Source organism: Ciconia boyciana, chromosome 5 (genome assembly GCF_034638445.1).
Source record: "Ciconia boyciana chromosome 5, ASM3463844v1, whole genome shotgun sequence".
NCBI classification, from domain to species: domain Eukaryota; kingdom Metazoa; phylum Chordata; class Aves; order Ciconiiformes; family Ciconiidae; genus Ciconia; species Ciconia boyciana.
In genome coordinates, this window is record NC_132938.1 from 27842745 (window position 1) to 27858507 (window position 15763).

General features: G+C 42.0%; 1 protein-coding gene across 4 annotated transcripts in view; it reads right to left on the reverse strand.

The window, feature by feature from the left end:
• The window catches only part of ATP8A1 (ATPase phospholipid transporting 8A1), a 126569-nt gene extending 114819 nt beyond the window's left edge, over nucleotides 1-11750 (reverse strand). For all 4 annotated transcript variants that reach the window (XM_072862458.1, XM_072862459.1, XM_072862457.1 and 1 more), the window contains exons 1-2: nucleotides 11480-11750; nucleotides 1305-1419 (exon numbers count right to left, since the gene is read on the reverse strand). In XM_072862458.1, the coding sequence (XP_072718559.1) occupies nucleotides 1305-1419; nucleotides 11480-11528 (164 nt within the window). In that variant the 5' untranslated portion in view covers nucleotides 11529-11750. The remainder of the gene's footprint in view (nucleotides 1-1304; nucleotides 1420-11479) is intronic.
• Nucleotides 11751-15763: the final 4013 nt, after the last annotated feature.

Consider the following 15763-nt stretch of genomic DNA (forward strand, 5'->3'; position numbering starts at 1 on the left):
GCTAAATCAGGACTGAGGAGCTGTGGAGCTTCTGCGCTGGGTTTGAGTTTGCACGATTCAATGCAAAAAAACCCAACAACAGGATCAACTGAATTGGAATGGTGCATTTAAGAAATAATTAAAATAATAAAATCTATTAAAAGATAAAACCTTATACGCTTCATTGAATGGAAAGTTCACTTTTTTGTTTTAAACTGATAAATATTGGACATTAAGTGCAGCTTTGCTAGGCTGGAAGAACAGAATACATCCTATCCCAGTGTAATAATCTCTGCTAAGCCATCATCACAAAATGTTTGAGCTCCCAGCTCTTCATCAGCCTCACATTTGTTTAAGAACAGACTGCTACCATCTAAGGTCCTAAAACAGTAACAGTGAAAATAATCATGCCAAAAACTTACAAGCCAAAGACTTGTAAGGATATTTTAACCCCTTTTTAAGTTAACAATATTTACTTTGACTTTGCGTAAGAGTCAATTTAAAGGGGGACAAATGTATCCTGCTAAAAATTGTCTCAACACTGTCAAGAAACAAAGCAAAAGACAGAAAAGACAAGGTGCGTACACAAACAAAAAGCATTATAAAGTTTCTCAAGACCATGGAAAAACCTCACCATATTATTCTCCATGTCTATAAAATTTCTGCGTATTATCAAAGGTACCTTCAGAAACCACCCCTACTTGGGACAGGGATATCTTTGCCATTCATTTACTTTGAATTTTAACAACAGACCTGAGGATGTTATCAGATCTAAACATACATTACTTAGGAGTATTTAGTGTACTACTTAAAGTTCAACAGAAACAAACAAAACACCACAACATAAACTATCAGCAGAGTCCTAAAGCCTGAACTTGAAATTCAAAACTAGTTTCATAAGCAACCACAGCATCTTTGTAGCTGGCTGACTGAAAGAGACAAGAGTTTCCAAAGCACAAACAATGCCATGCTCAAGAGAAGTATGTCTGCATTGGCATCCAGCTACCAGAAATACGTTCAAAGATGAACTGAACTTCAGCTGAACTGAAAGCTGAAGAACAAATCCATACTCTAGGGACATGCTGATGGTGCAGCTGTAAAGCATCCATGCCATCCCCACCCTGTTTTTAAAAATTCAGAAGGTCAGGTTTGTAATTGAAACAATTCTGCTGTTCTCCTCATTTCATTTCATTCCCCCCCTCCGGAGTCTGAGAGGTCAGAGGAAGTGGCAGAAGTGCAATAAACAGAATCTTTTCTTCATTTTTGCTATGCAACATGTAATGTTCTGAAATTAAATATGTATTTAAAAAAACACTAGTTAATACCTGACATGATTATTGCAGAATTTGGTTAGCTGGGGCTGATTGATGAATATAGTTCTCAGTTCCTCTTGATCAGCTAGAGAAGTCTTCTCTGAAACATCATCTGTCTTCTCATAGCCTGTAAAAACACAGCATGGTTTTCCATATAAATAGATTTATATACACACATACACAAGATTCAAGGCACTTCATGACCAAAAAAGACACCTATTGTGAATGTGAACACAACTCATTTGCATTTCTCACAAGAAATGATCATTTAAAAAACAAAAAAGTATATAGTCAAGATGCTTTGTAAAGCTATGATAATGAATAACTGTAAAATCTACTGAATTCATGAGTACACTTAAATAGCCTGTGCTGCTTCATGGCAGTATGAAATGAACTATTGTCTGTTGATGCATTTGAACCCGGAAGTGAGCATACAAAAAAAGAACAAAGAAAAAAAGGGGGGGGGGGGAACCCCAAACCCAGAAAAGGTCAGCTCATCCACCTCTCCCAGCTGAGTGATCTTGAGTTAAAAATCTGCAAAATTGCAGAAATTACTTCCAGCAGTGAGGTAAATAAATATTTAAAAAGGAAGACACCAAGAGAAATGTATTAACACTAACATAAGAAAAGGGCAAGAAGTTCAAGAATATACCAGTAATACCAGTAATTCTAGGCAACATGCAATGAAAAATATACTTACCTGATAAATAAGCATTAAAAACTCAGAAGATCTCTATACTGTATACAGATCACTCAACAGCTTCGAGTTTTGCATGTAAAATTTAACATTGGTCATTGCTGAATTTAAAGGAAAGTCAAATATTTAAAGGGATATTTACTATAACCTTTATACAATTCATTCCATACTACTTAATCTGGTCTGCTGCACCACATCTGCCCAATATACACATAACACACTTTCCCCTTTGTGCTGCTTTTAAACTAGTGTTATACACACACACACCTGTAGTAGTGTAAGAGTTTAGAGTTTGCAAAAGAACACATAAACAGGTAAATTTCTTATAAAAACTTTGTGAAAATGTAACCATTAATCTCAATGGCAGAAAAACAGTTCACCAAGAGGATGTCCAAACAATGAAATTAAATACAAAAAGCATGTGTCTAATATAGCTCTCTTAAATCAAAATGACTAATTTCTATTTATTTGCACAAATCACCTGTTCTGAGAAATACTAATAGAAAATTAACGATCACAATTAAAACTAAGCAAACACAGAAAAGGAATGTAAGCTACCCTGCAGTGAGATCGATTATATTCTTCCAGTTCTCAGGAACACAACCCCTCCAGACCATCATGACCTTGCAAAGATAACTGAGAGGGGACTAACAGTGAGACCTGCCAGCTCCCTCTGCGCTCATGAATGCATCTGACCACATCCCACGGACTCGTGTATGCCCAGTTTGTTTAAGTGTTCCCTAACCTGGTCCTCCTCCACCGAGGTAAGTCTTTCTTGCTTCAGACTTTCCAATTGGTTTCAGGAAACTGGTTCCTGAAGGCTGATCTTATCAGTAGAGACCAAAGTGGAGAAGGCACTACGTACTGCATCCTCTTCTGTGTCCTTTGTCTCCAGGTTCCCTGCCCCATTCGGCAGACAGGCCCACATTTCCCATAGTCATCTTCTTCCTGCTGTTACATCTGAAGGAGAACAAGAAGGGCTTCTACAAGCCCCTCACTGGATTAAACCCCACGTGGGCTTTGGCTTTGCTCGCTAACCCCATCCCTCTGTGCTCCTCTCCAGCCACCCATCCCTGTTTTCACGTCTTGCATGTTCCCTTTTTACACTTGAGTTTTGTCAGGGGCTCCTTGTTAATTCATGCAGTCCTACTGCCACCTTCGCTTGATCTCTTGCTCGTTGCGATGGAGCAATCTTGAGCTGGAAGGACGTGATCCTTGGAAGCCAAGGCCACCAAGCATTTGTTGGTTAATGGGATACCATTCCTTCACCTGCTCAAATTTTCTGCATGACACTTGCCAGAGTATTCCTAGAGAAGTGACAGCAGTATGTTCTTAATTTTGTGTGTGCTTAACTTGAAATGGTATTATTAGACTTACTGATATTCCCAGCACCTGCCTCCACTAGTCAGTGAAAGCTGAGCTTTGTGTATATTCTTCTATAAACTATGAGGAATCTTGTACCAACCTGCATCATGACTTTCATCTATAAAAGGGGATACCAATACATTCTTCTCTCTCAAGACTTTTCCCTAGTGTTTTGTCAACCATTCAGCCATTACATTGATGACCAACAGGCCTAAGCAGTCTATTAAGGCTGGAGCTTGTAAAGTAAACACAGGTACGGCATAAATCAATCACCAAAAAGTTTTAAAACGGTAATAGTAATCTGTGTGTGTACAGCTGCTTATTAAATAAGCACTGTTCATTCTGTATGCCAAATAAGAAAGATACATAGAAAAAACCTATGTTAGAATGCAACTGAATACATCAGAATGTATATGCATGTCAAGGATAATTAAGGCTGTACATGAAAACTTAAAAGCTTATTTCTAGCATGTTCTATAAATCCTTACAAACAGGTTATGCAAAATCCAAGTCATCCTGCAGTCCACTGGCCCACTACATAGCCTCTTATCTATTATATCCAGAACATATATTTGAGATACTACCTTGCAAGGTCAAGTCACCACACGCTGTGCAAAGACTCAGGAGAAACTAGTAATTTCATGCCATTTGCCATTTAGAATTCACAGATTCCACTACTATGCAGGAAATCCCCACTACTACATTCATCCACTGCAATTTCTCTGTTTCTTTCCTTCCAACACCCCCAATGAAAGGCACACATCCAACACACTTCTATTCAAACTTCAGTATGTACCTCAAGAAGACCCTTCAGAGGAAGGGCAGGCAGCCTAACAGACTGGGCCCACCTGAACAAGCATCCATACAATACTCCTCAACTCAAGGAACCACATGGGCACACGTAGCAGACTAAGCGTGCCATTTCCTATTCTTGTCATTACCTCTCCTTGGAGTGACAGCCATCATACAACTAGCTATGCACGACGTCCAGCACACAACTCCCTAAACATATATCCCTATAACACAACTGGATATGGGTACATCTTTAAGAAGACTAGGTTTTCAGTCAAGCCACAGGTGTACATCCAATCACATGTTTATACCTGACTGAGCCCAAATCCATCACATGGCAAGCACACCTTCATTCTAGGTATAGGACATTTACTTTCCAGTTGCTCGATGAAGAAGCAAACACGAAATATGGCTCCTGTGAGAGCACTTGGGTGGAAAAGTTGGAAACTACTGTGTCAAAAGTACCAACATAGCCTGACTAAGTTCAGGAAATAAAGGAAGAGTTTGCACATTTGTGGAATGTACTACTTTAATTTTAAAGCATTCATTTAAAAACTTATGCCAGTATAAGCCTTGCATACTGACACTGACAGAGTTAAAGCAAATGTTAGCAGGCATTAAACACTATATATTACCCATTTGTTAAAAAGACCGCCAAACTATAGACATTTATTTTCATATATCAGTATTACAGCATTTATTTGTTCTCCTTTAATCAAGATGACAGCAAAAAGGTGCTGAGGAGCTTCATAAACATTCACCGCCCCACTTCTTACTACCTTGAATTCACTTTTTTCAATTTTCACTTAAAAAACAATCTTAGGAGTTAAGTTCTGAGCCTCACACATAGCCCTCTATACTCTGCAGCTTCAGTAAAACCAGCTCTCCTGCCCTAGGTGCATTATACTACCATGAAAGCTTTAAAGGTTACACATGTCCCATCACCTCCTTGCCTAAACTTGAGAATACATTCATTAGAGTACACAAACTAGACTGATACACAAAGCTCAGTATCAAGGAGATACAATTTTTCTTCCCTGTTTATGCGTTTGTCTATATGTGTATATAAGTACACAAATATCTAAAAACTCATGCATTACTGAAGTTATTAGATCATCTAAAGTGGTAAATATGCTTAATCTAAATGACTAAAGTGTTTTCCAAGCAACAAGAGACACAAAATTCTCTTTGAAATGCTCCACTTTCATATAAGATTATCAGAGTGTAAAAAAGAGACATGAAATTTTAACTCAGCATTTGATATAGCGCTTCTACATCCTACCCTCCCATGGTGCCATTTCTTTAAACGTGCATATATCACCCCTTGCAACACCACCATTACATCTTGCTTGCATTATCTAGCCAAGAACTTCAGTCAAGAGTCATCACACCTGACTTTCAGCTCCTCTGCAGCTCTGTATCTGTCCTGGTTAGCTAATAGATGCCTAATGCCTGGTCAGAAATTGGGCACGCTCTTCTTGCCAGGTAGCTGCTGATTTTCAGAACTGCTTGAGGACAAAGAGAACTCTCTGCTGCGCAGCTGCAAGGCAAGCCAAAGCTCAGGCATCGCATCTGGGCTCTCAGTATGCCAAATGTCTTCAGGGACACTATACCACCCTGGCCTGCACGCAAGACAGGCCTACCCTGCAACAGTTCTGTTTGGTTTTTGAGGTCCATATATTATGTTTTGTAAGTGAAGTTTTCTACTAATTCGTCAGATACAGGACCATATGTTCATAGGTACCACATTGAGCGTGACTGGGAGTTTTCCCACACAATGCATTCACTAGAATTGCAAATAAAAATTATCTATTGCATTCCCAGGGTTTGTTTGTATTCCACATCTTCAGAAAACTATCATAAAGCATTTCCCATTTCTGCCATGTCTCGCCCACACTCATCTAGCATAGATTAAATCATCAAAAGCTTTATTTAATTACAGTAATTTTTTCAAATACGACTTGCAAGGAAATCTTCACTATATTTTATTTACATAAGGAGAGTAAAGAATTTGACAACAACTGGTTGGTACTCAAATGGCCTAAAATAATGCCAGGAACTAAAATTAAAAAGGGATATTCTTTTCAACAAGGAAGGATGTTAAAGTTACGGTAGCTCATATGTTCACTTGAAATGCCTACCAATCTACAGTCAAGAGGACAGAAATAAAGGCTGCAGATTTGTCCCATTATTACATTTCCTGATGGAGTCTGGCACCTTACAGGAAATCACATCTAAGACATGTATCAATTCAACTATTCACTTTCAAATATGAAGTACGACATCTATCAAACTACACTCTCAAACCTGAGCCTAACTGTATTATGTCACACCCCAATTTTTAAGAGCTACCTTTCTATGAAATTTTAAAACCCCAAACTATAAGCTAGAGCTTACCTGCTGACTAACCTCACATTTCAGTGCAGCAGGTCTACATAAAAGCTCACCACTTTGCAAGAAAGCTACTAAGTGCTATATTTCTTCCTCCAGAAGTAAGGATCCATTGGCATCCAACCAATTGTATGAACTCAGCCTATTAATCAAATAAGCAGAGGCTGGCCTGTCATTTTCCCACTGCAAGAGTGGGAAAAGGCAAGAAGAAATTGGAAACAGAACTGCTGTTAATTCTGAAAATATGGAGCCTGGGTATTTACTTCCCAGGGTACAAGCTGTACCTGAAAAAAAAAATTCATAGCAAAATGCGTGCTTTGCATAGAATATGTTTTCAGTTTTGCCAGCAAAAATAACATCTTCAACAAAGCCCAAATAAATAAATAACCAGTGAAACAAACAAACAAAAAAAGCCCCCGAACAACCAACCTGAGCTTTCTCCAACAAAAGACCATATTTTGCTTCCAACAATGAATTTGGAAGAAGCAACTCTGTTCCAACTCACAATATTTGCAGGGACTCTTCCTAAACCAATTTTGATAATAAAGTTTCTAAATTAGTAAAACAACAACAAAAAGTTCTAAAGAGTAAACATTGTCCAAATATTTTCCATACATCCAAATTTTCCTTTAGGTAGGGTAGTTTAACAGTTTCAGCTTTCATTCCTTAAACCAGTCTCATTTTCGTTACAAGAAATGGACAAAGGTAAATACAGATAGACTGTAACATGGAAAGAAAGAGAGGAAAGAAAACCCTCACTCAAATCACCAGAAGGATTTTAATTCACTTCCCTTAATCATTAAAAATTTCTTTTTTATTCTCAAAGTACAGCATTCAAAAGCTTTGAAAGCTGGGGCTGTAGCCAAGAACCTCTTACATGAGTAAGTCTGCTAGCTCATATTCCTGAAGAACGCAGCACAGTTTGAAGAGGGTATCATTATGAAAAAGAAGGTGCCTTCAGAGTATTTGTCACAATGCGGTGATAGACGTTTGATGACAGAACAGGCACTGGGAACCTGACCCATCAGTTTGTCCTTCTGGGGAGTCAGAGCACAGAAGGGAATTGCAATGACCTGCTTGAACCTGCTGGTACCGCTGAGATGGCCAAGCCTGCGCTAGAACTAGATCAAGTTTTGTTCCGTTGTGAAACACTGGGATCTCAACATAGTCTGCAAAACAGACTTGACAGAAAAAAAAAGTCAGACACACGTGACTATAATGAGCACTACATCTGGTAAAATGCTATATAGTCCTATAGTCCATGAGTAGAAACACCTAAGGATATATTAGGCATTACAAAAACAGATGGTGTGCTGAAGACAATCTGATGGCTACTACAGAACTTCAAAACACTTTCCCTCTTCATATGAAAGTCATCTCTTCTTGCATAAGTTCAGCTCCACCTAGTTTTCATACAGGCATTTACCTCCACTAGTATGAAGAACTAGTTATTACCTACTGTTCTTGGCAGACAGCACCATGGCACCTCAAATTTCTACCCTCCCTCAACAACCTAATCAGTTCACTGAACTCCACCAATACACAGAGGAAAAGCATTAATGCTTCAGTCTTCAGAGAATCCTAGTAAGAACTGCCAACCACAACTGCACTCTCCCAGAGTCTCTCAAAAGAAATAAAATGCTTTGAATTATTCCATTTCATATTATTTAATAGATGCATAATTAACTGTGCATATATATAGGTAAAATAACCACAGTTAATTACTATATTTAATAAAGCTAGATGTAGACTACACTACTCAAAGATTCCCCATGTGTTTTGCAACTGCAGAATACATGACTGATGATACTTCCCCAGCACCAAATGTCTGAAGCCCAGGTACAATTCTGAATTAAAGTTACTGGTGGTGAAAACACATGTAGCGATTTCATAAATTCGTTTAGGAGGGACAGATCTTCCATGCCTTGAGCCAGACTTTATTGATACACATACCACTTTAGAACTGCAGCGTTTCCTAGGCTTATGGTGACCTGCAGGTGTTGTGCTTTGCAACAGTGATAACAGGCACAAAAATCTATTAAAAAAAGGTCAAAAGCTTGCCTGATTATCTTTCATCAGCCATGAAGAACACAAGAACCTGCAGAGGTTTGGAAGAATGCCACAAAAATAGTAGTTCCTTTATAACCAAATTCTTTTCTCTATGCAGGTAACGTTGTCTTACACACGTTAAAACACCTACACTTCTTATTTTGTAATAATTTATAGACTGTAGTGTCAATTCTTCTGTGCAACTGTCAGCCAGTTCTTGTGAATGATACATGTGTGCATCGTTCTGACAGTTCTGACTTAGTTTATTTCATCTGAGCACAACAGCTGATTTTCTCTAATAACAGTATTACTATCTCTTCGTGTCAGAGAGCTTAGTTGTGACATGTTGTCAAGACCTGATAAGGTAGCTCATGATCCATGGAAAAGGTCTCTGAAGCAGAAATTAGTTGCTGCAGTGACAGAAGAGTAAAATGAGGTTTTAACCCCAAAGATATAATACAAAAATTCTAGAGCAAGGGAAGTAATATTAAGCTTGCCTATCAGATTCCCACAAGTCTTAGGCTACTCTAAGGAATGGTCCATGCCATGACAGCACTTATGGAAGCTGCTGTTTGTGATTACAGTATTACCAGAGACTTCCAAAGAACACCCAGAGACCCTGCCAATAACAAGAATTTCTTACTCTGCACTGTAGGTAAGACTTTGGTGGAGGTCTCTGAAGGCAACCTTACCATCACTTTGCACAGTGCTTACCTAAGAGCCTCCTGTGATGGCCAGAGCTAGGGTTTTACAGTTCCTTTATGTCACTATCAAATGCTAGGCATAAGACCTACCTTGCAGAACTATGGAGTTCTCTTTTTTAGAAAATAGTAACATTTCCTTACAAAGAACTGTTTAGAAACACCAGCCACACAGTCCAAACGCATGGACTAACTAGACTTGGAAGCCATTTATCTCAAAAAGAAAAAAGGAAGCAAGAGACTCATTGACATTGGTTTCATTGTGAATGAACTGAGTATAAATAAATTGAACTGAACATAAATAAGATGAACTAGTAAGCATCACATTAATCTAAGAGTAAGAAAACAGTAACAGTTTTTAAATTATATATAGTGGAGTATGAGTCAATAACTCCACTGCTATAATGAAAAACTACCACGTCATTTCCCAAAAGTTAAATTTCTTTTAAGAAGTTTCATACTTATTTTCAGTCCTAAAGAAAGTATTTTTGAGAAGCCTCTTAAACCTGTATTGAACTGTTTTACAGTCATCCTACCTTGAACACTATTCGAATAAGCTAGACTTTTTTTTTTTTTTCCTTTTACTGCATCTGCACATCTTACATAGACATTTACCTTTAGGGAACACCACATTTGTCATTTAATAATCATTAAGATTCCTGTAATTAGATCCTTTTAAAGAGAGCATCAATTTTCCCAATTTATTTGTGCTAAGCTTGCAGTGAAAACCAACTGTCTGGAAAAGAATGACTAGAAAATAACTGAAATTAAGCACTGAAAATCTGGATGTTTAACTAGTACCATTATATGCATCTACTAATCACTGTGGGTACAGCAGCACAGCTGCTCTGGTTGTAAATGCATTTCAAAAGTGTCCCTGGAAAGATGTACCTTCTTCCTTTCTTCTTAGAAAGATGCATTCTTCTATTTCTTGGCCAGCTAACATTTCCTAGGTAGAGGCAGAGCCAGACTTCCTACAAACCTACTTTTGGGGGAGGAAGGCAGAAACAGAAAAGAACATCAAGGTAACAGGCGACTTCCAATCTATCTTTCTTCATTCTCCTCTTAGCACACACACACAAAAAAAATCCTTTGTTTGGAAGAAGGAAGAAAGATATAGGGAGAAAGTTTCTACCTCCCTATAGAGCCAAAAAATAATCAACCTGATGTAGTGGTTTAAGTGCAAAAACTTTCGGTCAAAGGGCTAAAACCTGCATACCTGTGTCATTACAGGGACATTGCTATCATTACCTACAGAAACTGAAAATCATGAGCTGTCCCAATACACTGCTGCCTTGGTATCAGTGATTTCAAATCTTACTTTTGCATGCAATAAATATTATATTAAGATAATTGAATTGCAATGATTATAATGATAATCACAATAATAATTACAAGGCAGTTCTTGGCACGTTGTTATCTGAAGGCAAACAATCCTAACCCTTAGCTAGGCATGAAACATCAGCACGGTCTGAAGCTTTCATGCACGTTCCCTGTAACAGAAAGGTTTATTTCTGATGATCGGTGTATACTTACATACGACATATGACAGGTACGCCGACTTACTCCTCGGACGAATACCCCAGGCCGAATATCCCAGGCCATGAGCCGCCGCTGCCTCTCCCCCCCGCCGCTCGGGGCCGGCGGGCCGTGCAGCCCGACACACCGGGGAAAAGAAAACAACCCCTCGCCCTGAAACGCCGCCACCGCTGACGCGCAAACCGCTGCCCGGGGGCTCACCGCCGCCGGCAGACAACGGGCAGCCATAAAGAGGAGACCGCCCGGAGAACACCACCACCACCGCTCACGCCCCTGCGCCGGGGTCGATGCCCGGCCGCGGCAAGCGCCCGCCGCCGCAGCCTAGGAGATGCGGGGGGGCCCCGTCCTGCGCTCAGGTGCGCGGCGGCGGGAGAAAGGCGATGCGAAGACCTCCTCCCCCACCTCCCCTCCGGGGTCGGGAAGCGGGCGGCGGGCACGGCGCGACCGGAGGCCGCGGTGAGGGGCGGCGCGGCGGGCGGCGTTGCAGCAGCCGGCGCGACACCGGCTCGCGCCGCCTCGTCTCCCCGCCGCCCCCTCCCGGCCAGGCGGCGCAGACCCCGCCGCGGCGCTGCACCGGAGGGTCGCGGAGCGTCGGCCAGGCTCCCCCGTCCCTCCCTGCGGCCGGGGAGAGGCGGGCGCCGGGCGGCACTTACCCTCTGCGCGGGAGCGGATCTCGGACACCGTTTTCTGCACCGCCGGCATCGCCGCCGGGCGGGGGGCGGTGGCGCGGCCGCCTCCGCCCGCGCGCCCTGCACCTGTCGCACGCCGGAGCGCGCCCCGCGCCGCAGCGAGGCCCGGGGCGAGGGCGGCGGGTCCCGGCAGCGGCGGCTCCTGGCAGCGGCGGGTCCCGGCAGCGGCGGCGGCTCCTCCGGCAGCCCGAGGCGGCAGGCTCGCGCCCCGGCTGCACCTCCCTCCGCTCGCGCCGCCGCTCGTAACTGACAGCCAGGGCGCCAGCCCTCCGCGCTCGCCTGCCCCCTCCGGAACCTACCAACTCCGCCTCCCCCCCCGCCTCCTCGTCCCGCGGCGTCCCGCCGCCATCTCCCGCCTCAGCGGGCTCAGGCTTGCCGGGCCGCTGCGCCTAACCGGGCAGCGGCACTACGGGCGGTTTCGGTCCCGCTTCTGGAGGGAGCGAAGGGTTTCCGATGTCCACCCACCTCCCCCCCGGTGACGCGAGGGGAATGGAACGCGCCGAGCCCTGGGCCTCTGCCCGGCACTAGGGGCGAGCGGGGGGAGCCCCGGGGAAGGCCGGCCGGTGTCCCCCTTCCTGGCAGCCGGCGCGGGCCGGGGCCCGTGTCCGGGGCGGCGGAGCTCAGCCTCGGCGGGGCGGGAAGCGGTGGGGGCCGGGCGGGGCGAGGTGGGCTGTTGAGGGCGGCGATCCTCGGGCGCAGGCTTGCCGGGGCCGCGCGGCTGGTGCAGCCCGGCGGCCTGGGCAGGGAAGGTCAGGGGGTGGAGGGCAGCAGGCCAGGCGGGGGAGCCTGCGGAGCTGCCCGGCCTTGTTTATCTGCAGAGGGGACTCCTTCCGTCCTTCGGTCTCTTATGCGGCTTAGCGAGGTGTGAATGAAGCGAAGGGCGCGGTGGGGGGCGGGAGGCGTTCATCCGGAGGGGGAGTTTGAAACGTTGCTCTAAAGCCCAAGTTCAGGCGGGGGGAGGCTCGGTGCCGCTCACCGACAGGCAGCTTTCAAACTGTCGCCCAGCTTTTTATTTTTAATCTCTCATAAATCAGAGTGCCGCAGTTTGACAGCCCTGAGTCAGTGTGAATCCAGGCTCTCCTCCTGTGTGGGCTGGTGGAAAGGAGGTCCCAGCTGCAGATGCCTCAGGCTGAAGCAGCAGCGGCAATTTTACTTCTAGACTGTTAACGTGACACTTGGGCGACTGCAACAGGCTGAGAAATGTGTCTCTGGCATGTTGTCCCTATGTCTCAGTAAAAAACGGCCAGTAAAAACAGGATGGAGAAGAAAATAGGAAAGGTAATAGGTTTTGGAGCTGTAGGTCTCCTTGGCATAATTATGTTTTGCATCCATTTCAGTCAGGCATAAAGCATACTGACTGCCTAGAGGACGATGGAAGTTATGAAATAGAATAAAGCTTACTATTGTTCCAGGAATCTTGAGAGGATTTGAGGCTGACATGTCCGCTAAAGGCCAACATTGCATTCTCCAGAAAGTACATGATACAATCAGATTACAGACCTGGGATTGCTGCTGATTTCTTTACAGAGCATACATAAATGCTATGAGAAAATAAGATAGTCTTTCTTAACAGCAACAGAGTCAGTCTTTTTTTTATCTAAAATTGTATAAATTTAATCTGTGTAAATCGATCAAGCAACACTTTGTTCATGGAGAAAAGTGAACCAAGAATTTGTTTTTCTTAAATGCCAAGCTCAGGTACCAGGAAAGAGGAATACTTTGCTTCACAGAAGACTGCATTGGGAAATAAATGCAGCTTTTTTTTTTCAAGCCATGGCCCAGAAAACTTGCTGGAGACTCCAAAAGACAATGCTTCTCTGCATCGTCCTATGCAGCAATCTGTGTGGATTGTTTGTGTTTTTGTTTTTGTTGGGGTTTTTTTTGCTGAGCCAGAAACAAAGGTTGTAGAAAGATCTCTGTTCATGCTTTTTTTACTGGAAAAACAAAATGCCTGGAGAGAACATGCACTGCTCATCCAGTTTTAAGAAATACTCAGTGTAGGTCATAGTCAGCCGTGGGCAGAGGCTTGGCTGATGCAAGCTACTTTCTGTAAGAAACAGCTTTTAGTTTTCTGTTGAGATTCCACTGAAGCCTGACTGAAGCAGTCATTTAGGAGACTCAACATATATATAACCCTCCCAGCATAAATAGGGCCCTTTTGTGAAAAAGGATCTTGCGTGTGTGGTTTTTTGCAATTCACAACTGCTACACTATTGTTGAAAGGCTGCAACCAGACTGTGAAACTCACTGTAAATTTATATACATGACAGTCAGCATGCTTTTTCCCCAAAATCACTGCAATGCTGGTGACAAATAGGATTGTCACTTAAATCCACTTTTAAATCCCATTTTATATGTAAACATTTTTTTGGCTGTAAGATCCCTGGCAAGTGGTGCTTATTACTGATACCTTTGAGTAACTGGAAATTTACCCACTTGAGTACAGAAGATACTAAAACAATGCTGCCAAGTGTTCACTCACATTTGTGAATAGTTACTTTGCAAAAAAGGCCACTATCCACATCACAAAATAGCACAGCAACAGAATTAGTAGCTTTATTCTTGGTATACTTTTGTGAACTCTGGGTTACTTTGAATGCTTAATGTACCTATTTTTTTTAAGAAAAAGCCTTTTTTTGAATTTATAGTATGAATAATATTTGAAAAAATAAGGAATAAGGCTCTATTGAATCTTACCATCACTTAAGGAATTTTCCAGTTTTCCAGGTTTTATTCAACAAAGCCTCAATGCTAAGCTAAACACATTTAACTGTTTAATTACACAACTCACAGTTCATCCAGATGTGGGAAACTGAACCGCTATATTTCATAACAGTCTCCATCCACTTGCAATATTATTCCAGGAGAAGCCGAGTAGCCTCTATCCTTTCTCCCTTCCCCCCACAAGATCTGTTGGCACAACCAACTGCCCCTTGTATTTCTTTGGAAAGCGAGTATATGAGCTCCATCCCTTCTTCTATGGTAAATATAGCTTGTATCACTCAAGCAGTTTCCGTCTCCACACACCACCATTCTTGTTTTGATAGAAACAGGTCAGAAAAGGCTTCTGCAGCTTTTTAAGCTGAGAGTATGCTCTATATTTAAGGAATGCAATGTTTGTTTCTGGGTCATCACTTGTTTGGGATGTGCACGACAGGGCTGCAAAACAGAAGCAAGCCAGTCAGCTTTCCAGCAAAGGTGTCAATTAAACTGTATGCCTATATTATGCTTTAAAGATTAGATGACATTCTAGACTGAGCTTCCTCTTTGATTTCAATGTGTATTTTGAAATATGTTGAAGCTCTGGTGTAACCGATAGCAATTTATTAGCATTAATTTATTATCAGACACTACCTTTTGGCACAAAAGAGGACAGAAACCTTGTTTTTTAAATATATGCAGAAAAATTGCATATCCACAGAGAAGAACAAGTTATTTCAGATGGACAAAAAGCCTTGCAATGACAGCTGAAATGTTGAGCTAGTAAAAGAAAATTGTGAAAGGCCTTGATTACAAGTCTATTTGTATGTCAAAAATATTACATATACTACTTTATAGTTTTATGGATTAGACTGAGCTATGATGAGGCAGGCTTATCTCACCAGTTAATCTCTAATGGCCTTCAGTGGTATGGACTACTTAAGCCAACTGAAATCTGTTCTTGCAAATGGTATAAACACTTATTTTATTAGAACTTTAAAGATAGAAATTTCCATTTTTTATGATATACCAACTGTTCACTGTAGTAGCCTCCCAGAGTAAGAAATATTATCTTTAAAATGAATGCATGTATAAATAGGGAAAATGAGGTCTGAAGGCTTGAAGTGTTCACAAACTTGACATGTATAAAAATTTAATCTAGATTTTTCCTGTAATGCTATTAATGTATATTAAGTGGTGCAATTTTCCTTTGTGATACACTGTCAGAAAACAGGTGGCCAGGTTTCATACAATAGTAGAAGGGAAAATTAATACTGTAACTGCTGTTTCTTTTCCAGAGTTGTCTGGAAAGGATTTCTGGCATATGCCTTTTTCTGCTTCGTAAGATATTGCAGCAACTGGAGGCTGTGCAATTAATCTCAAACTCTCATAATGTTTTAAGCTACCTTTGTAGTTTAATATATAAAATACTCCCATAGCATGGGAAGTTTCTAATGAAATTTTATAAATAGCTACATCTAAAATTTAAAAAGGTACAGAGAAGCAACCATTTTATCTCAGATGAGTCTTTAATTTGCCTATCAGCTA